Genomic DNA, 21,231 nt, shown 5'->3' on the forward strand with positions numbered 1-21,231 from the left:
GCAACGAAATGCAAAGAACAAAAAAACAAAACAAAACAAACAAAACAACAACAACAAAAAACACCACCAAAGACAACAAATTAATCACGTTTCCAATAATGTAATTCCCTTAGCATGACTGAGGTGTCAGGCAGCTTTCAGAGATGCCTACCATGGACCAGAACAGAGGAAAACATGCAGGCTGTATGTTGCACCCTACCAAAAAAATCCCAAGACTGCTCAGCCATGAGCAATATATGTGCAAGCTTGTGACTAGCAGCATTAAATGTTGCAAATCAAGCTGCAGTCCTACCACAGAAACAAGCTGACTGCTGCAGAGTAACACACTGTGAAGCTCCTTGCTCTGTGTCTTGTGGCAGTGCAGCCCATACCTCTGCCTGCTCTGTGTAACAGCCCCAAGCTGCTCTGCAAAGGGAAGTAAGCACTCCTGTCTGAGCTGGACTCTAAAAGGCAGACTCTACCCGGCAGCCTGCTTGCTTCTGGTGGTGTGCTAAATCTACTCCAAACCACAGGTGCTTTTCACATGAAGCATTCTCACACCTAAAAAGGGAAAACAACAAATATGGACCACCAGGATTCCCCTGAACCTCATCCTTCCCTTCCAGATTTTAAGTATGTTGTCTACAGCTCAAGGTAGATGCAGGAGCAGCTGATGGTCTCTGCAGCTGCTAAAAATCTCACCTTGAGGAGCTGTCAACCTTTTCCTCCTTCTTTCCCACCCTTCTCCATCTCTATAGTGCAGCATGCATCTGAGGTCTGACTCTAGAAAAATAAGCCTGCTGGCTCAGCCAGTGAGCAGGTAGGTACTTGTCAATGAACTGAGATCCTTACTGTATCCCTAGGTCAGAACCATGTCCTAGCTGTGTGCTATAGCTTAGGACACACCACAAACCTCATCTCCTCCAACTATTCCAATCTGCCACACAGCAGTCAGTAATTATCTGTTTGTTAATTAAAATAAACAGAAACCAGGTGGTGCCAGATTGTTTGTTACAGGCTCTAGGCAATGATACTTGTTTTCAATATCACATGAAAGTCTATGGTAACAAAGTGGGACAAACTAAAAAATGCCAATATGATCCTTTTATTAATACTAAAGAGCTTCTTTTGCCCTGATGCCATACTTTATGTTGCTGCTCACTTGAATTTATAGAGTTAACTGAAAGCAAGCAATAAAAAGCTCGTTACAGATCTGAGCCAAGAGAAGTAAAATAATGACAGGGTTAAGCCAGCCTCAGGTATGCAGCTTCAGAGGAATAAGGATAACAATGCCTAGCCAGGCTGGGAGACTCCTCAGTAGCTGAGCTTGCTTTCAAAGGAGCTCCTAGCACCTCAGAGATGCTAGAAAAGGGCAGGGGATTATTGGAGCCAGGAGCAGCTGATAGACTAAAGGTACGTTAAAAAATAAATCAGGGGAAGTAGCCTGCAAAGGGGATGGATAGCTTCCAGTTCTCTTTATCAAGGAAAAATGCCAGGTCTGCCTAAGCTCCAGCCAGGAAAGTTGAGCATGAAAACAAAACAGATATATATGGCACCACTCTTTTAAACTCATTTTACAAAGCACTGTGCAGATTAAAAAAAGAAAAAAAAGAAAAAAAAAAAAAAAAAAAGTATTTTTATTTTGGTTAAGGTGCTATTGGAAGCTGCTTGAAGGAGACCTTCCTATGCTAGCAGCCCTGTACCCCAAATTCTGAGGTGAAGTTGGATAGCATAAACCAGGGGGCATCCCCTGGCATCTTGGGAACAGATGAAGGGAAAGGACATGGTCATTGAGACGTGGAGCAGGGATAGAAGAACAGCAAATTGAATGGAGTGACGTTGCAGGTGTTCTGCTTGGGTTCTTCCTGCACAGTGTAAGACTTTTCCCTACAGCCCTGGATTGTTGACCAAGTGACCATTTTTTCTTTATAAACTAGCCATTAATTCCTCAAAAATCCACCCTGCTGTCTCACAGAGATTGCATTGACTTCACATTCTTCAATCCCTTTGGCAACCCAGAAAATGCTGTAGTAAGCTGATCATGCTTCAATAGCTCTTTCACAAATGGGCTAGTCAATAATTAAATTAATATATTTTCTGACAATGAAGAAAATATTTTCAGCAGAACTGTGAGCTATTGATACTCTGTTTTCAGCATATTTTGAGACCACTATAAGCTCTGAAATCTGCACAGAAAAAAAACAAAAGCAGCTGAATTTCATTAATTTGATCTAGCCTGAATAATTCATGTAGTTCCTGTCTGTAGTCTGTTTTATATGGAGACACAAAGGCTCTTTAGAAAGTTGGGCAGTGTGGTTATTTTTTTGCAGGTGAGGAAGCAGAAATGCCCTAAGTGCAATAGCATCAGACAGACAGGGTTTTCCTCAAGTAGACACAAAGTCCCTTTTTGCAGTAGTTCTGTAAGAAGACAAATCTGAATTAATGAATTATGAAAATAATTCCAGAAATTTGGCTAATGATTCTGAATGTAACACCAGTATGAGTTACACTTCTGTAAAGTATGCTCCTTAATCTGTCTTAATGTAGCAGGAATACTAAGTAATGGCCTGAAACAGTGATTGAGCACCTGCTGCGAAGGCAGGGCCAACCCAGAGAAGCTCAGGTGTATGCAATGCACCTGAGCAACTGGAGGGGGTAAATCCTGGCTCCACCTCTTCCCAGACTTCATTTAAGAGTTGGCAGTAGAAGCAAGTGTGTTTTGCTGAAATCTCTGTGTGCCTAAGGTCTTCTGAAGGTGAGTAGTCTTTTTTCCTTTGCTTTTTGTGCCCAAAGCTGTTGTGTTTGAGCAAGCCCTCTCTTGTTGCAGTCTGGTACCTTGTTACTCTGCTGTTATTGCTGTGCTTTCCTTTATGTTACACTTAATCTTGAAGTATTTAATGTAGTGCTCCTCTGTGTTGATCAGACAAGGCAAAGTCTGAAGAAGACAAGTGATTACAGTAGCCTTTATGTGCATGCTTGGTATGTGGTGACACCCAGGCTTTACCTTAGCTGAGTTTTTATGAGATGAAGTCTCTTGTAGCAGTGCTGTTGGCAGTACTAAGAGGCTACTCTTCTCGCTGGTTTAGTTCCCCTCACTTAAGATTACACCAAATAAAGCCACGGAGTTGGCATCCCAATTTAACAATCCTTTTTTCTTAAAAAAATGACCTGCACAATGGAATTCATATTAGTTGTGCAGGAGGCACAGATCTGGGGTTGAACTTGTTAATTCAGACTTTTGGAGTCTAGCTAGACCAACATGTGCTGCTGCTGTATTTTCTTGGTTATTGTCAGGAGGGCCCTAATATTTTGACCACTTACAGCTTTCCAAACTGGAGAAAGAGAAAGCCATTATTCCCTACGTTCTTGGCTGTGAAGGAATGGATTCAGCTCTCAGTAACCTTGTTGTTGTAGAGAGGAATGCTGATCTATGTACTCAGGAGTTAGCATGCTGTCAGCTTTAAAGACCTAACTTCTTGATAGACCACAGTGTCTGGCCAGCAAATTACTGTAAGTGAGTTTCAGATATGTTTGAAGATTATTTCTTGGTAGTAGAAAATGCTCAGTGGGCAACTTCCCCTTTTTTCTACTTATCAGGGTAGAAGCTTGGTAAAGCTTTATATGTATACCGCAGAAGACTAAAGCTAGTGGCATTTATATGTAATTTTGCTATGACAGACAAAACCATTTTATCTTAAACTGCATATTGCCAAGAAGGATGAGAAAGGTAAACAGGACACAAAGAAAATGCTTACTGGAAGAGGATGAGAAAGAGTATCACACTATTATTGCAGTTGTAGTGGCCCATAATTCAGGAAGACTGAATTTAGGAAACACTGTGACAGTTAGCTCTGTGACTGGTAGACAGAATTATCAAGCATGGTAGGAGAGGAAGGGATACAAGTGCAACATTGAGAATTTCCTAGTCTGTTTTTTCTTTATACTTTTAAGTTTGTTTTGCCAAACATCTTGCATTATTTTTTTTTAAAATCCTATCTTGCTTCTTTTGTTGTTACTCATAAGGTTGGTCTAACAATTCACTGGGTAAGACAGGAGCTATTTGCTGTGGTTTGCTCCTTAGATGTCAGGCAGGCCAGAGGAAAAAGTCAGGAAGCAGACAGGAGTAAGTGGACCAAATAATATTAGATCCCTTGAGTTTCAGAGATCAGAAGAATAGAAGTAGTTGTTTCAGAACATTTGTGTGCTGAAGTGAAGTCTTACACAATCACGTACAGAGGAAAAAAAAAGAATTAAATTTTTCTAGGGATTGTTGTTATTACTGTGTTTGGAATAGATGTTTGTTGCTTGTCTTTGCTTTGTTTTGTATTGTTTTCCTGGGAAATAAGAACCTGGTGAAAGTTAATGCTCATTCTGAATGAGAAACTGCATATAATCTTCAATAGTTTGCTTTAAAAGAAACAACAGTTGTTAAGGCATCTAAGATACCCTCTGTTGTCTTAGAGTGGAGAAGGGAGAGAAGATGCACATACAGATAACGTGTTTTATTTTGCTCACAAAAATTCTATGTACTCTGAAAATGGACTGTACTTTAGAGAAAAAAATGCCTTTTTTGGGAATGACCAAACGTACCAAACGTATTTTCAATCTTATGTGATCTGTGCATAAAATCCCTAGTATTTCCATAAGGAGTTATTGTAACTTTAACCTGAGCCATAGGATGATCACTGTGTGTGCATGTGGACACCAGCAAGAATGCTGTGACTTAAGTTGTTTTCATGATACAGTTGTAATGATAAGATTTGAAAACTGTTTCCTTGGTGGTCCCCTCTGTATTAGAAAGAGAGAATCATGAAGAGTTCTTACATAAAGTCAATCTTTGACATTGTAGCTGATGAGATCTACAAATTGGATTTGGTAAAAATGGCACTGCTCCCAGTCATAAACAAAATGTTTTCTTTGGAAAGGGCTCAACAGCCTACTATTTTTTTTTTTCCATGTGCATTTCAGCAAGAGACTGTTCTGATTATAGCTGTGAACAGTATGTTCCCAAATATAAGAAATGTGTGAATAATTGTCTACTTGGACTTGGTCAGAGTAGTCATACTTGCCTGATAGACACCACTGAACTGTAAGGAATAATACTTAATTCTGAATAATTTTCTACTTTTAAGATCACCTCAAATCTTCATATGGCTCCTTCTCCATGACACCACCAGCTACTTGCCTTGAACCAGCCACTCTTTTTTTAGTTTAATCTTGTCAAATTGAGCACAATGTGAGGCTTTTTCTCTACTGAAAAAAAAGCCAGTTTAATTAAATTGATTTAAAGTTATGTAAATTACTATGATAGATGTACTGAAGCTGTTTTAAAACTCATGTTCATATTGATTTTTTTTGCCTCAGTTCTGCTCCTTCCATGAATGCCAATCACAATTATTTTGTAACTAGTGCACTTATCTAGAACTATCAAAGTCACAATGTAAGTGAAGAATGTCAAAGTATGACTTTTCATCCTTTGAGCGAAATGGAACTTGTCTGATGTCTTATTGTGTGCTGGAAGGAATATAGGAAACTATGGAACAAGGCACAGAGGTAGTAGAAATGGGCAAAATGCACATTCATAAAAGGCTTGGGGAGTGGGAAAAATTGAGAGTAATCATAATAGTTAGAATCTCTCATTTTCCAACTTATTATCACTGCCTATTTCAATGTCAGTTCTCATTGTTAGTTTTTACTGTATATGGACAATTCCCCCTGCTGTGGGATCCTTTTCATCTGCTGCAGGATCAACCAAAAACACCATGAGAGAGTCCAAGAGAGCTCCCTGTGTCAGAAACATCAGCAGTGATGACCTGCAGGCACGTGGTAGAACTTGTGAAACAGTGTGGTTGGGCTTCCAGAGTATACTCACGGAGTCTCTGGGTTTCATGCTGAAAGCCTTCGGACTTGGCATACTGACACTTTCTGGGTACATTCTGTTGCTTTAATGTAACTCCCTTAAACCCTCAAGACCTTTCAAAAAGCTGCAGCAGCTGCTTATGCTCAAGTGTGGCATAGCCTTACAGCTGGGAAGGTTTTTGTCACGTTCTGTGCACAGATTACTGCTGCGTTATCATTGAACATGTCCAGCTACTCAGTGTAAACATTTTCTCTGAGTATAGGAGCTTTTATGTACATAGCAAGGAGACAGTTTTTAAAGTCCAGTATCTTGGGAAGAACTGACACATAGTTGTTATTTATACAGCATTGTTGGAGTTTAAGTAACATGAGTGGAGCATATAATCTCTTGTAGTGAGCCCTTCATACAGGGATGAACGCCATGCACAAGGAGTCCTAGTTCAGCAAATGGAAATGCCATAATGAATTCTGATAGTATTCCTCAAATTGCTTTAGTTCACTACAGCTTTTGTATGCTATTTGTCATCAGCTCAGTGTTAATGCACTTGTTGCTGTCTTGTCATGAGGAATAGCTTGGCCATTCAGCTTTCTGCAGCACAGAAGCAGCTCATCTGGCATAAAGAAATACTTCATCAGGAGCCATTGCACTGAAGATTTCAAGCATTTTGAGTAACAGAAAAATCAGTGCTGTTTTTTATGTGTAGAGTGCCAAAGACTTACGCTATCTGACTGGCAGGTGTCATACTGCCAAGGCCTTATGTTCTGTTTTTTTCCTAGGCCACAACACTGTGGATGCTCTATCACCTCTCCTTTCTTGTAATTTCATAGAATCATACGGTCTTGTAGTATCTCAAATTGGAAGGGACTCACAAGGATGATGGCTCCTGGCTCCACATGGGACCAACTAATAATTAAACCCCATGTCTGAGAGTGTTCTCCAAATACTCATTGACTTCCAGCAGATTGGAGCTGTAACCAGTGCCCTGGAGAGCTTTTGCCAGTGCCTTACCACCCTTTGGTGAATAATTTTCTCTTAATACTTAACCTGACCTTCCCCTGAAGCAACTCCATGCCATTCTCTTGGGCCCTGACACCTCACCAGAGAGTAGAGCTCTGCCCCTCTGCTGCCCCTCTGATCCTGTTATGAGGAGCTGAAGGCTTCATAACACTCATCAGATCTCTGATAGTTTTATGTTCTTATACTGTGGACCCCAAACCTGTACCTATTTCTTGAGGTGGGGCTGCATCAGCACAACAGTTCAATTGGTCAGGTGTACAACAGCTTATGAACCACTTCAGAAGGTCTCAAGCACAGGAGAGTTTCTAGTTTTGTATCACTGATATTACCTACTAGAATTCTTTGATGTAAAATTTGAGATGTCTTAGTACGTCTCAGACTTTGAAAGGACACTTACCCTTCAGTAATGGTAGTTCTGCTGCCCATTTTTCTTTCTGGAACGTTCTTTGGACAGGTTGAGGTGGAGAGAGCAGAGTCTGAGTCTGTTAATGCAATCTGTGCTTATCCAGACAAAGGGAGAAATAGCTCAGGGAGCAGAAGGATCTGCAGTACCTGGTAGGCTTTCTAGAGGACAGCAGGTGACAGCTCACAGAATTAGCTATCAGACATCTCAGTGGGTATGAGTCAACCCTCAAATCCAGCTGTGAAGTGTTTAGTGTGTCTAGCACCCCTTGGTGCTTTGTCCTCAGTACTTCTGTGCTGGATTACTGAGTCAGGGAAACCTGCAAAGTAGTACTAGCCTTCTTGACTGAATTTAAGCTATACTACTCAGGACCTGCTTTCTTGAGAAGGATTTCACAGTATGTGCGGGAAGGAGTATGTTATGGTGGTATTCATTTGCTTGTACTTCAACACAGACATTATATCTGTCTGTTAAGTAGTTCTTATTGCTTAGTGCAGCTTTGGCTTTAGTTGGCATGGCAATTAAATGTTCTGCAGAATATGATAGGCATGTTAATTTATCTCAGTGTAGTAAGGAGTAAATCCTGGTGATGCATTTATCAGGACAAGCACATTCTTCACACTATTCCTCTGTTCTTCATCCCAGGAACAGAGGAGGAGAGGACTCTGGCTCTACATCTAGATACAAATGTGCACAGAAATAAGGAAAAGATAAGTGCTTGCCAGAGTAGTTCATGCTTCTGCAGCAAAAGAGATACAGCCAGAATAAAAAAAAAAAGTCTAAATCCTGTGTTTGCTTGTCAGGTTAACTAGGAGTTACTTGAAATTGTCCTGAGAATGAGTTAAGAGGAGCAAGTCAAAAGGAGCTATCATTCTAGTCAGTGAGAATAGAATAGATGAATTTAATTCAGTGGTTTTTCCCACAGACTCTGGTTTCCATACTTTTTTTTTTTTTTTGAAATTCTATATTCATTCAGAGAATCCTTTATAATCCATTATCATACACTTTGACTGTGAAACTTACTGTAGAGGGTACTGTGGGACATAGCTTCTCTGGTCATCTGTCTAACCTCTGGAATCAAGCAGGATTAAACATTGAAATAATTCTACTTTCCATTTATCCATCTTTATCTTGAACACCGCTAATGATAGTGACATAATGACCTCATTGAGTGCTATCTTCCTAAGCATGATTCATCCTAATAATCATGTCTGCTGCTGATACTTCAGTACTTCAGAACTAAAATAATAACAATTCAGCAAAGACTTACACTTGATAACTTTCACTGGTAACAAAAATTGAGTTACTTGCAAACTGTGTTTAAAACAATGTGTTCTGTCTTTTAATTCCTTCAGACTTTTAAATTTAGCTCAACAAGCACTGTTCCCACTCCCTTGCAGAATTACAGTTTTATCTTGCCAATGAGGCCTGCAAAATAGAGTGACAAATGAAAAAAAGATAACATCAAAAAGCACTTCACACTTTGATGAGAAGATCTTGCCAATATCTGGAGATCAGATTTTGTTTTTTAAAGATAAAGATATTTTTTAGAAATACTAGAGAATCACTGGGAAAATATAGTAAGTATTCCTAAACTGTTGAAGAGATCATTCTGATTTTCTTTTCCCCTGTGGTTATTTGCAGTTACCTCTTGATGATGGCTATTCATCGTATGCATTATGGATCTCGACTAAGCCAATGATCCCAGGAATTGTTCATCTTTGCAATTGAGCAAGAAAAATGGCAAAGGAGCTGAATCTTAACTATTTTTAATCTATCAATAAATTAGACTAATTGATAATTAGTGTTGGTCGAGCACTTTGTTTTATATACATTCATTTTATTTTCACTTTTGTATAATGTCATGTGGGAATAAGTCATTTTATAGATCTCATCCGTTCATGTTTTAGAATAAAGTTACAAAAAACAAACAAACAAACAAATGAGCAAAAACACAAATAGAAACAGTGGAAAGGTTATTTTTTTCCAGTTCTTTTTCCTTCTGGACTTTTCTGATTCCCACTCAGCATAGTTATGCATGCAGGTACACCACAACTACAGTGATTGTAGGACTGTAGGATGACTCCCTTAGGAAGGGAGCTCAGGAAGTCTCATGGCAGGGGAAGGTTGCTTGAGGTATTTTTCAGTTGGGTCTTGAGAACATTTATGGAGAGCCAACATCTGTCCTGGGTAGCCTGTGTTGACTGAATTAATGAAACTTTTAGCAATGATTGTAGTGATCTCTACTCCAAGAATGCTGTGATTTTTGTGTCTTCCTAGTATCAAGTTACTAGGAAAAACTGGGTAAACTCCAGTATGCTCCAAGCTTCAATGCAGCTTCAAGGTCTAGTCAAGAGTAGTCTGGCAGTCCCAGGCAGCCTAACTAAAGAAGTAAGAAATGACAGAAAGCCATTTTTGCTTCCTGTAGTTTGTGTTCAATAAAGTCAATCATACCACCATACCAGGGGGGAAAAAAAAAAAAAGCAGAAGAGCTCTGCAAAGGTCAGTCATCTTCCTCCCTTATAGAACTAATTAAAATGGGGCTGTATTGTCACAGATATATGGATCAGCTCTGAGAAGGCAGCTCTATGCAGCAGGAGTCAAGGCACGTGGTACTCCATGTACACAAGGCCAGAGAGTAAAGACATGACATGTTTGAATTAAGCACGAAGGGCAGGCAGTGCCGACACAGACACAGTCACAGCAGTATGATTTTAAATGTCTCTAACAGGCAGATAAAAAGAAGAGAGAAAAGCTAAATATACCAGCACCATCTTGACTACTGCTTGGAACTGTGACCCCTTCTGCTCTTGCCTCATGCACCATCTCTTCATCCTCGTGCCCCTTATCACAACCTGGGGAGGAGGCCAGAAGGACAATGCCATCCTCACGTTTTGTATGGGCTGAGGCTGCAGTCCAATGGGTCTTGCTTGCTCTGCAGGCTTGACTTGTCACTTGGCTTGGCTTTGTCACTTTCTTTCCTGTGGAAGCTATGGCAGCAGTAATTAGGAACCAAGAAACCCCTGACAGACAAGTTATATTAACTAGGACAAAAGTCTGTCAATGAAATAAGATTAAGGCATATGATAGGTATGGCTATTTTTTTTTTCTGGAGGTTAGAACATTTTCTTTTTAAGAAACTCCTTTGATTTCTCCACAGTCTGCCTAATGACATTTCTCCCTGAAAAAAACACTCTTGTTCTTCTCTTGATGTGAACTGTTTCAGATATTGAAACCTTTTTTTTGTTTTTAATTCTTATCCAGCAAAACCAGTATGTCACTTTGGCCTGGAATCTAAAAGGATGTCTTTGCTCACCTGAAGTGTTTCCTTGGATGCTGTTTACTTGGAGAGTGGATGGCCAGGAGGACCTTAAGATCACTTATACAACCTCTTACACATTACAGATTGTTAGGTTTCACTGAGTTATCTCTTTATTGAAAGAGTATAATGAAGGAGAAATAGTAAAACAGCTCTTAGTCTAAGGACAAAACCTTGCTCCTGTAAGGCCTTTTCTTGTGCTTCTGAAGATGTTGATTACCTAGCTTGCAAATGGAGTAATAAACATCCTCTGCTGTGAAGCACATCTCCCTTCTCGCTTTAGGGAGTCAAGTTAGCACTTACTCACACAAAAGGGACTGGGCACATGGATAGCTCTGAGTGGAAACAGCATTGGCAAGGATCCTTTCCTAAGGCAGGAAAGCAGGTGGATGCTTCTAGACAAGTAGTATGGCTGTGTTATTTTGTAGTCCCCCAAATATTTTCTAAGTCATGGGTCCTAGTGTGCCTCCTATCTGTCCCTGAGACTGCCTTGCCCCATGTAGAACAAAGATCTCCTTTGTTGTGACTGCCAGGACATCTGCTGCAGGAGGATGCTTCTTGTACACAACAGAGTTTCTTGCATCAGCTGGAGGGATGACAGCAAAAATGAACAAAGTCTGTGAGATGGAGTTGTCTGTGTTTGTGTGCACAACTTAAAGGTGAGTGAGGAGATAAAGTAGTATTGCATTGTAGCACTCCTGCTGAAAAGGACTTCTCAATACCTGTTTCTTCAATCTCAAGAGGAATTTTTGATTTTTCTCATATTTGTATGGCAGATTTCTGATTGAGCAGTAACAGATTGAGAAGGGTTATTTTTTCATAGAAAACCAGGATTATTTAAAGAATTTGTTAGTTCTGGACAAGTAGAGACACTTAAATCAGGGAGTGTGTTAGGCTGACATCTAATTATGTAATGAGGAAGGAGAGGAAGCGTACAAAAAAAACAAACAAAAATAATTGTAATGTGGTTTATTGAATAGAACAAGTAGATTGAATATGCTATTGAGCTACACAAAAATAGCATCACATGATTATTAAGAGTTCATTTCTTTTTTTACTCGCAGATTAGAGACTTTCTCCTTGTTGCTTTTCCAGTACTGAATATCAACAAGGGAAATAACCGTCTGCCTCCCTGCAGCTTTCTGAGGATGTGCTGTTATTGCTTTCTTTTGAGATTCAGCTTGTTTTGCAGCCTGAGATTTTGAGTCTGTGGGTGACCTATTCTACGAGCAAAGCAGGGAAGTTAATGGAATTCTTAATTAACCTCTGAAGGATTAATTCATTTTGTCACCAAATTAGGTAAAGGGCAAGTAGGTAAATGTCTACAACTGTCCAGAAGCTACTGGTGACTGCATGGCTACTATGTACTCTGCTGAAATTACAGCTGCAGCAGTGAAGCAAGTGAAATCTTGAAGCAGAAGCAATCAGATGTGAGATGGGATCTCTACCTGCCCTTCTCAAGAGAAATGGAGCTATCCCAGATGCTTTATTTTTGAACTGGCCGTGAACCTTGTCCAATTGTAAGCTGAGGTATTCACAGATTATTTATTGTATTTTTGATTGTGTCTTTGTTAGTCACCCGAGGTGATAGAACCTGATAAATTCAATTTAATTTTACCTTTTCTGTATTGTATAATCTGTCTTTTTTATATGGACTCAGCTGCTTGGTTTCAGACACCAATGATATTGCAGTGTAATTCTATGTATGCGTGTAAATATTCCCCTACAAGAGCCAAAAATATTACTGTCGGTTTGGTATATTCCCCTCTGCAACTAATGAGAAAAATGAAGTATTTCTGTGGTGGATGTGAAAAACAGACATTGTCACCCAGAGCCTCCCACCTCTGTGTGTGATCTGGGTGCTGTGTCTCTCCCTGCCTGTGCCACAGGGCAGTGAGGAGGGAAGGGAGAAGCAGCTCAGTGTGCACACCTCCATGTTTTTCTTCCTCTTGCTTTGTCAGTTATCTGTATCTTACTGAAGTGTTGGGGATGGCTGGAGAGGCTGGTTTTTTTTGCAATAAAAATTTTCCTGATAAGAGGCTTGAAGGATTTCAAATAGAGAACTCTTGTGTACACCAGTACCTGGCCTCTCTGCCATTGCCTGTCCCCTAGCAGCACAACAGTCTGTTACCACTGTTACACAGTGCTGTGTACAGAGACACTGGGGCTAGGCTTGGGAAAGCCAGGCAGAAGCTCTACAGACTCAGAATAGCACTCACCCCAAATAACCAGCAGTATGAAGACCTTCTCAGAATGTCTCACAAGGGCAAGGAAGATGAATCTCAGCTCTATGCTAGGGTTGGTCCAGGTGATACTGCTGTAGAGTACCCCAAGCAAGGGTTGACTTGCACCCTCCAGCTGTGACTATTTCAATTTGGGTACAAAATCAAATGCAAATGTAACACTTGATTAATAATAATCAAAGAATCTTTGTATCAAATAAAATGTTTAATATAAATCATTATATAAAATACAAATAGTACGTTTTAATGACTCCAAGTATAATTTTACCATAAGTCAAAGTACAGAGTAATCATTGACGCAAATGAAAGAGAATGAGTTTTTCCCTTGGTGCTTACTTCAGAAGAGATGGCCTTTATCCAATGCTGGCTGGAGATGCTTCAGTACCTCAGTTTTCCCATTCCTGAAGAAATGTAATGCAATAGACCCATTGCCCGCCTGAAAGCCAGGACAGTGTTTGTAGCCACTGGAACTTGGGTTTCTTTACTTGCATGGTGTTCACCAGCTGGGAACAAGGGATGCTGGGAGTATTACAGATGAGCAGTTTCAGCAATTCCAGGAGATTCAGCTGAAATTGGAAGGACTGAGTTTGAAGTTTGTCAAAAATTTGCCTCAATTGAGAGCCAGATTCCCTACACCAAGGGAGAATATCCAACCTACCTGGAGATGGCCATTTGTGTCTTAAAAGTATTTCTGTTGTTACCATCGTAACTTATAAGTTTTTTTCTGGTTGCCAGTTGTCCCTCTAATTATTGGTCAGTCTTTGGTCCTGCTGCAAGGCTTTCAAGATCCTGACCAGGTCTCAAGCAGCATACCTACAGGTCAGACTCCTGTGCATTTATGGACAGAAATTATAGAATCATAGAATGGCTTTGGTTGGAGGAGATCTTAAAGTCCATCTGGTTCAATGCCCTGCCATTGACAGGGCTGCCAGCTACCAGATCATGGTGCCCAGAGCCCTATCTAATCTGGCTTTTTAAAGTCATTCCTCCTTGATTTATGACTATCTGACTGTGTAAAAAAGAGGTCAGTCCTTCTCGTGCTTATATGCTCCCTTCAAGTACTAGAAGGCCACAATATCTTGTCAGAAACTTCTTTTCTCCAAGCTGAACAAACCCAACTCCCTCAATCTTTCTTCATTGAAGAGGTGCTCCAGCCCTCCACTCATCTTTATGGCCCTCCTCTGGACCCACTCCAACAACTGCACATCATTCTTGATCTGGGGGCCCCAGGCCTGGATGCAGCTCTCCAAACTGGGCCTTGCAAGGGTCACTTCCCTGCTGTCCACCTCTCTTCTGATGCAGCTCAGGATGCAGTTGGCAGACTCATAAGTAAAAAGGGCTTTGGTTCTCTGTGAGCTCAGGTGGTGAGGGAAAGATACTTTTATTCATGGAAGACTTTGATGACCAGAAAGATGGAGTAAGCTCAGTGCATTTGAGAACTTGGATTTAAACTTGTGATCATTTTGGAAAGCCAGGACTGAAAAATGGGCTTGATGTTTGAAGGGCAAATTCTTCAGCACAAGCCACAAAGAAAAGTAATAAGACCTACACCTAGCCTGGTTGATTGTTAGTCAGTGGGTTTAAATGCTTAACAAAGTATATTTTCATAATTATACAGAATCTATTCTTATCTTTCATTAAAATTAATTTCAGTATTATATTAATGAAGATGCAAAACGTTCCATAGTTGAATGTCATCAAGCTGAGAAACAGCTCTAATGGGAGCTGAACACGCATAACACTGTCTTTGAAATCAGGCCAAGAGTGCTCAGACTGCAAGGGATATTTAGCCACACGAACAACATCTTGAATAATTATTAAAACATTAAAACACACTGCTCTCAGCCACTACTGACTGCAATGCTGGTACCACCAGACAGTGGGCCTGGGGTTTCCCTCTGCCTTGGGAAACAGAGGGCTACCAAGCAAGGTGACTGCCCCAAAGATAACAGCCTCCTACCAACACCCCGCATACTGCGGCGCCCAAGTTGATGCAGGTAGGCATGCCTGTGGCTTAATCAGCAGGAATGAGGCTACACAAACACTATTGTTCTGCTCCACTCAGCTGCTGGATGAGTCTGAAGAGGCCACCGAGCACAAAGAGCAAGCGTATTCCTTATCTAAACAATGTTGCACAGACAGAGAGTATTTCCAGAATATCTGGTGGTGTCACCCAGACGCGGATTTGGGTACTGCTATAGCTGAATGTGGGGCACTACAACGTGAATGGGAATGTGCTAGGTGTGGGAGCTGGGGAGTTGCAGCCTAACCCAAAGGGCTGCTGGGCTCTGTTCCTCCCAGAAGGCGTAGAGGAGAGCAGACCTTATCTTTCCACTGCTGGTGGAAGTGTGCGGTTGCCAGAGGGGGAAAGGAGAGAGGAGGATTTTTTAGCAGCATAATCCGATTCAACCGGGGTTTGGTTTGTGCTGAAAACAGCTGGCTTTCTGCCCAGAACTGAGAATGAACTTTAGAGGATTTCCAGTGAGTGATCCACATCTTCAAAAGCATTCCTCTGGCACAGCAGCTTGCTTCAGTGGGCCTCGTCTGCAGACCTGTTAGATGTAAGCTGCTGAGGTGCTCAGAGTGAGCTGAAGTATTAAAAATTAATATTGGCAAAAGGAATAGTTCCCATAAACAGACATTACCAACCTGAAATCTAGTCATTAAGAAGGAAAAAAAAAAAGCAAAAGTAATTTCAAGTATTGAGTCTAACTGATTTCCTTGGGGAACACTCCACAGTTTTATCGCCGCATTTCCCCGCTTTCCGCAGATGCTCCTCTCACCTCAATGGCTTCGTGCAGGTTTCACATAAACAGGAAAGTAATGAAAGGAACTCGACAAAAATAAATAGGGAGGAACAACAGGATGGAAAAGATGAAATTTCAAACATATTTAAATTACAGGAATTAAAATTTATTTGTGAAACTATAAGGTGATATATCACAGAATCACAGAATCTCAGAACCACAGAATGGCCAGGGTTGGAAGGGACCTCAAGGATCATGACTCTCCAACTCCCCTGCCACAGGCAGGGCCACCAACCTCCCCATTTAAAACTAGACCAGGCTGCCCAGGGCCCCATCCAACCTGGCCTTGAACACCTGCATGGATGGGTCATCGACAACCTCTCTGGGCAGCCTGTTCCAGCACGTCACCACTCTCTCTGTAAAGAACTTCCCCCTGACATCCAACCTAAACCTTCCCTCCCTCGACTTAAAGCCATTTCCCCTTGTCCTGCTGTTGTCTACCCTTTCAAAGAATTGACACTTCAGATATATGATTGATTTAACAAGTATGTATACACGTAAGCTTATCTGAGAGTCTAATTAGAAGTTTTAAATGAAATAGTTTAGAATAGAGAGTTTAAAACCTCCTCCTATTTATTTTCAGAGATATTTCTCTTACTTAAGAGATGCACTCACAGGTCTCAGTCACTTCTAGGTCACTAGAGCGCTTTTGCTCCAGTTCCATGAAGGGCCACAGAGCTGAACTTTCCAGAGTTGATAATCCCACCTGGATGCCAGCTCCAAGCCTGGCAGCTGTGCGAGAGCCAGAGAGCTTTCTAGAAGCGTGTTTTATCTACACTTTCCTAATAGACTGGAGACACGCCACGCTGTGTTTTGAGGGGAAAGCATGTGATAATTCCTAAGAACTCAGCATCGCAGGAGCAAATGAACACAATACCGTGTTGCCTAGCTGTAGGCAAAAGGAAATTTACGAGAAGAAGAGGAGGCAGCGGAGCAAAGCCAGAGCCCATCCGACCCTGCCCCAAGCCCTCGTGCCCCATGCTGCCTCGGGCCGACGGCGCCCTGAGGGCGGCGTGAGAGCCGCGAGCCGAGTGCTGCGGCGCCCCCTCGCGGCCAGGCTGCTGCAGCGCTCCCGGGGGCGGGCGCCGCCGCACGCGGCCGCGGGTCTGCACAGGAACGCCGGGGCGCGCGGGGCGGCGGCGGGCTGGAACAAAGGGGTCGGGCCGGCGCTGCAGCCGGGAAGGAGCGGTTGCGCGGAGGGGGTGTGGGCGCCGGCGGCGGCTGCGGGAGGAGTGTCGCCAAACTGCCGCCGCTCCGTAGAGCGTGAGCGGCACTCGCTGGCGGCGGCAGCCCGCCCCTCGCTGCATGGCAGCTCGGTGAGGGAGGAGCGGGCGAGGGTCCGGCGCTGCCCGGAAGCCGCGGCAGCAGCAGCAGCGCCCGCCGCACCGGCCGGGATGCTCTCCGCTCGCCGCTAAGGCGCAGCCCCTCCGCGATGCTCTCCCCGGAGCGCCACCGCCATCCCCGGCACCCGCCGCCGCCGCAGCCGCCGCCGCCGCCGCACCTCCCGCCGCAGCCCAACCATGTCGTGGCCACCATCGAGAACCTGCCGGCCGAGGGCGGTGGCGCCAGGAGCGGCATCTCCGCGCCCTCCAACGGCGTGCGCCAGCGGATCAGGAAAGTGCTGAACAGGTGAGGCTAGGGCAGGGGCCGGGCGCGGCGTGTCCCGGGGCAGAGCGGCCGTGCCCGAGGGAGCTGCGGGGGAGCGGGCGGAGGGAGCGCGGAACTGCCGCCGCCGGAGCGCGGCGTTAGCGCGCAGCCGGGGAGAAGCGCGTGCGGACCGCCGGAGCCGGGCGGTCGGTGCGTTCTGTTGGGCATCGCAACCATAAGGGTACCGAAACCGCAGGATGCCACGCAGGGACCGTCGTCGCACCGCTGCTCTGGCTGCTCTCCTCTTTGCGGATTGTTCCTTCTGCGCTGCGCTTGGTCAGGTGCGAATTGTTACTGCCGAGCGGTGTTCATCCGAGCCCAACCGGTTGCGCTTCTCCAGAAGGAGCCCTCGAGCTTCTGTCTGAAGGGCCGCCCGGAGCCATCGCTGCTGCCCGGCGAGCCCTCCTCTTGGGGCGCGCGCACCGTGCGATGTCTTTGTGACCTCTCTAGTTTTGGGTACGGGTGAGCTACTCTGCAAACCTCAGCTCTTCTTCCCTGATGTACTGAGTTTGGAGATGGAGCTCCCTGATTCTTCCAGGCTTTAAACATTAAGAGTTTATCTTATCTTATCTAGGAGTCTTTGTTACAAATACCTGGGGCAGTTTGTCTCATTGCTCGCAGATCAGTGCAATTATATGCAATTAATTACCTGTTACCTTTCTAGGCGGACCTCAGAAGCATCGGTGAGGGATGAAATATTTACCCTTTGTTAAAAAAATAGTTGAAACAAGAACTCGGACAAACTCAAACATTTTCTCATACGTGCACATTTGCAACTCCCCATGCAGTACAGCCCGCTCTGTTCCTCTGTCCCATGACTGCCACCCCACCAGTGCTTTGCACTGGCAGAACGTTGCAGTCCTTCCACAGGGCTGCCCCGAGGCACCTGCTAGCTTTAGGATGTGGTGCTGGGACGGAAAGTTCTTGGGGCAACAGAAGGTGGGTGAAGGTGTGGAGAGGGTCTTGGTACAGCAATAGTGGTGATCTTGTAGAGCCACCTCACTGCATGGCTGGGGGTTCTGGATTGACACAAAGAATTGAAGGACTTCCCGTGCTCGTGTGTATTAGATATGACTCTCAGCTATATATTGCGAGTCCGGTTGGTGTTTGCTGGCGTATGTATGTTATTGAAAATATGACATCTAGATTTTTTGAAAGGAGAGAAGGATAAAACTTGGCTCTGATGGTGAAAGCTTGTCTATGTTCTGATCGATTTACAGCCCAGACCTCCCACTGTCCCAAGAAGCACTCCCATGGGCAGCAACCCATCACTTCTTGGCAATCATGTGCTTTTCCCATCTGTAATGAAGCAAATTTTCCCAAATGCATGGGAGAAAACTTGTTCTTGTGGAGTACTAAGGCAGCCTTTTCTTTGTTTAAGAAAATCCTTAGCCCATCCCGAAACCTGTGCGAAAGGAAATTTTGCCTGAGTGAGGGTTCCTTCAAGAAGGAGAAATTAAGGAGCTAAGGATTGTGCACTGTGTAATGTCATGGCTTTTCTACTGTATTTCTGTCAGTACAGTGAAATGAAACCTGACACACTGTTTATGCTTTCATCTTCTATGAACACAATAGCATGCAAACGTCTAAGGAGAAAGGAAGAAATATTGTGTTGCACAGAGGGTTATTAGGGCCTGTAGCGATAGCAGGATGGATAATTGTTTTTAACTGAAAGAGGAAATAGTTAGGCATGGTGTTAGGAAGAAATTCTTTACTTGGAGAGCAGTGAGGCACTGGCACAGCTGCCCAGAGAAGCTGTGGTGCCCCATCCCCAGAGGCACTCAAGGCCAATTTGGATGGGGCCCTGGGCAGCCTGAGCTGGGGGGGTTCAAGCCCTGCCCATAGCAGGGGGCTGGGACTGGGTGGGCTTAGAGGTCCCTTCCTGCTCAAACAATTCTGATTCTAGGTAGAAGCCCAGCTCAAACCAAGTTTTGGATTCTGCAGTTAGTGTTGTTCTACTGGTACCACTTTGTCCATGCTGCCTGTACTTTGTGAGTACTGTTTGCTTGAGAACTGTTTGTGGAAGGCTACTGACTGACTCTTCAGTTGAGAATGTGCTCCTTCCTGTTTTCTGCTAATGGGGATGTTCCTAAGACTAACAGACAACATAACAGGTTGAGGACAGCTGGGGTCGCCAGCAACCTATTTGCAATTGTTATGGTCAGAGGGGAAGAAGTGGGAGAATGGGGCAGGCACTGACAGAATCTGAGGGCTGTTCCTGTCTTGCTGTGTAGCAGAAGTTTAGTTACCTGGGTTCTGGGTGCCTTCCAAGGCTTCTCTTAAAATTACTTTTCAAGTTATGGAAACGTGTAGCTTCACCTTCCAGTCCCTGCTCCCTGTTCGCTCAGTGGTCCCAAGGTAACGGAGAAACCGTGGAAGAACCCCTTAGGAGTGCCTGAGAAGGAGGTAATTCATGGAGGGCAGCATTGGCCGACTTCAAAAGTGCAATTCAGTAATCAGGGCAAATGCTGGCCAGAACTGAAGACCGAAGTGAAACAAAACTGAAGGGCCAGAATCAAGGAGAGCTGGAGATGCCAGGTAGGATTTACTGGAGTAGTTTGGAAGTCAATTCTGAGCTGGTGGTAATGGTAAGAAGGACCTACTACATTCTGCTACATTCGAACAAGCTGTTACCCTTGAAGCCTGAATGGCTGAATGGACATTTCAGTAAGGGGGAACTGTAGTGATTACATATCAGAAATACATCCCTGGACCTATGACTCACATCTGTGGTCTATGAATCCCTGCTGCCCTATGCCTTTCTTGTGATATTTGCTCAGCAGCTGTCCTTGACCAACTCTGTCCTGATATGTTGAAGGGGAGGGAAGAAATTATTCTGGCTGTCTACTTGCTTCCTTCCGCACCGCCTCTGTGAAGCCAGAATTGGACTCTACCAACCTGTCTGCTTGCGGAAGTCACCTAATGAGTGGTGACTCACCTGCCCCATGTTGCCTCCCACCTCCAACAGGAAGCAAGAAAAAAGGGAAAAATTGCTGAATCACAGGGGAACAGGTTGCTAAATGTTCTCTTGGGGGGATTCTTGCAAATTATTTATTTGAATGAGTGTCTAAAATCAGGTAACTGCTTATAGGTGAACATTACCTCTGTAGTCCTACACACAAGGACAAGGAATGAAAAAGTTCTTGCAAGAAAAATGAATGTATGTCTTTAGATACTATGTCAAAGTTATTTAACCTAAGTAAAAAGGATAATTCCAGGATACAAAAAAAAAAAAAAAAAAGGAGAAGAAGCAAACTCCACAAAGAAAAAACAACCACTGCCTAAACTAGAGCCACACCAATGAACTGAGGGTGATATCCATGTCTCCACTATTGAATTACTTTTTCCTACCAAGGATCTTCCTAGCAAGCTGGTTGGCATGGGCATAATTCTGGGCTTGCCTGCTTCTGCCTTTCAGTACATTCATGAGGAATAGTTGCCATAAAGTTTAACTGTGGCTTATCTCATTGTTTCAAGGATATCTTTGCATGCTTGTTCTTGCTATTTGTAAATGGTGCTTTGCAGTTTTCAAAAGTTTCCTCAAATCATACCAGAGTACTAGAGACTGATCAGTTTGCTGTCTGATAATAGCAGGAGCACAATCTCAGACCCATGTCACCTTTTCAGTGGCTTTGTGGGTATGTTCTCTGCTCTCAGGAATGCTGAGAGCTTTCTTTGGGACAGTGCAAGTCCCTTTACTTCTCTGCCCATTTATTCACTTTCTCAGATAAATTTTGCCCCTGGGCATAAACCAGTGTAGGTCTGATTACCACTACCTTTCGTAAAAGATGGAAGAAAAAATATTGCTGCTAATAAATATAATTCATTAAGCTAGGCATTGATTTATTTTATTATCAAAATGAACAAAATGTAGCAAATAAAAGCAGTTTAGATTCAAATTGATTCTTCTCATCAGGTGTTTACATACAGTCTGAGTAGAACTTCTGCCGTTTTAG

General features: G+C 43.3%; 1 protein-coding gene across 2 annotated transcripts in view; it reads left to right on the top strand.

The window, feature by feature from the left end:
- Positions 1-16,771: 16,771 nt before the first annotated feature.
- The window catches only part of SLC35F1 (solute carrier family 35 member F1), a 233,560-nt gene continuing 229,100 nt past the window's right edge, over positions 16,772-21,231 (top strand). The window contains exon 1 of one of the 2 annotated variants that reach the window (XM_052671701.1): positions 16,772-17,257. In XM_052671701.1, coding sequence (XP_052527661.1) covers positions 17,061-17,257 — 197 coding nt within the window. In that variant the 5' untranslated portion in view covers positions 16,772-17,060. The remainder of the gene's footprint in view (positions 17,258-21,231) is intronic. The other variant, XM_052671695.1, reaches the window with a different exon arrangement.

The sequence above is a fragment of the Tympanuchus pallidicinctus genome, unplaced genomic scaffold, assembly GCF_026119805.1.
Source record: "Tympanuchus pallidicinctus isolate F22 unplaced genomic scaffold, pur_lepc_1.0 scaffold1, whole genome shotgun sequence".
Taxonomy (NCBI): domain Eukaryota; kingdom Metazoa; phylum Chordata; class Aves; order Galliformes; family Phasianidae; genus Tympanuchus; species Tympanuchus pallidicinctus.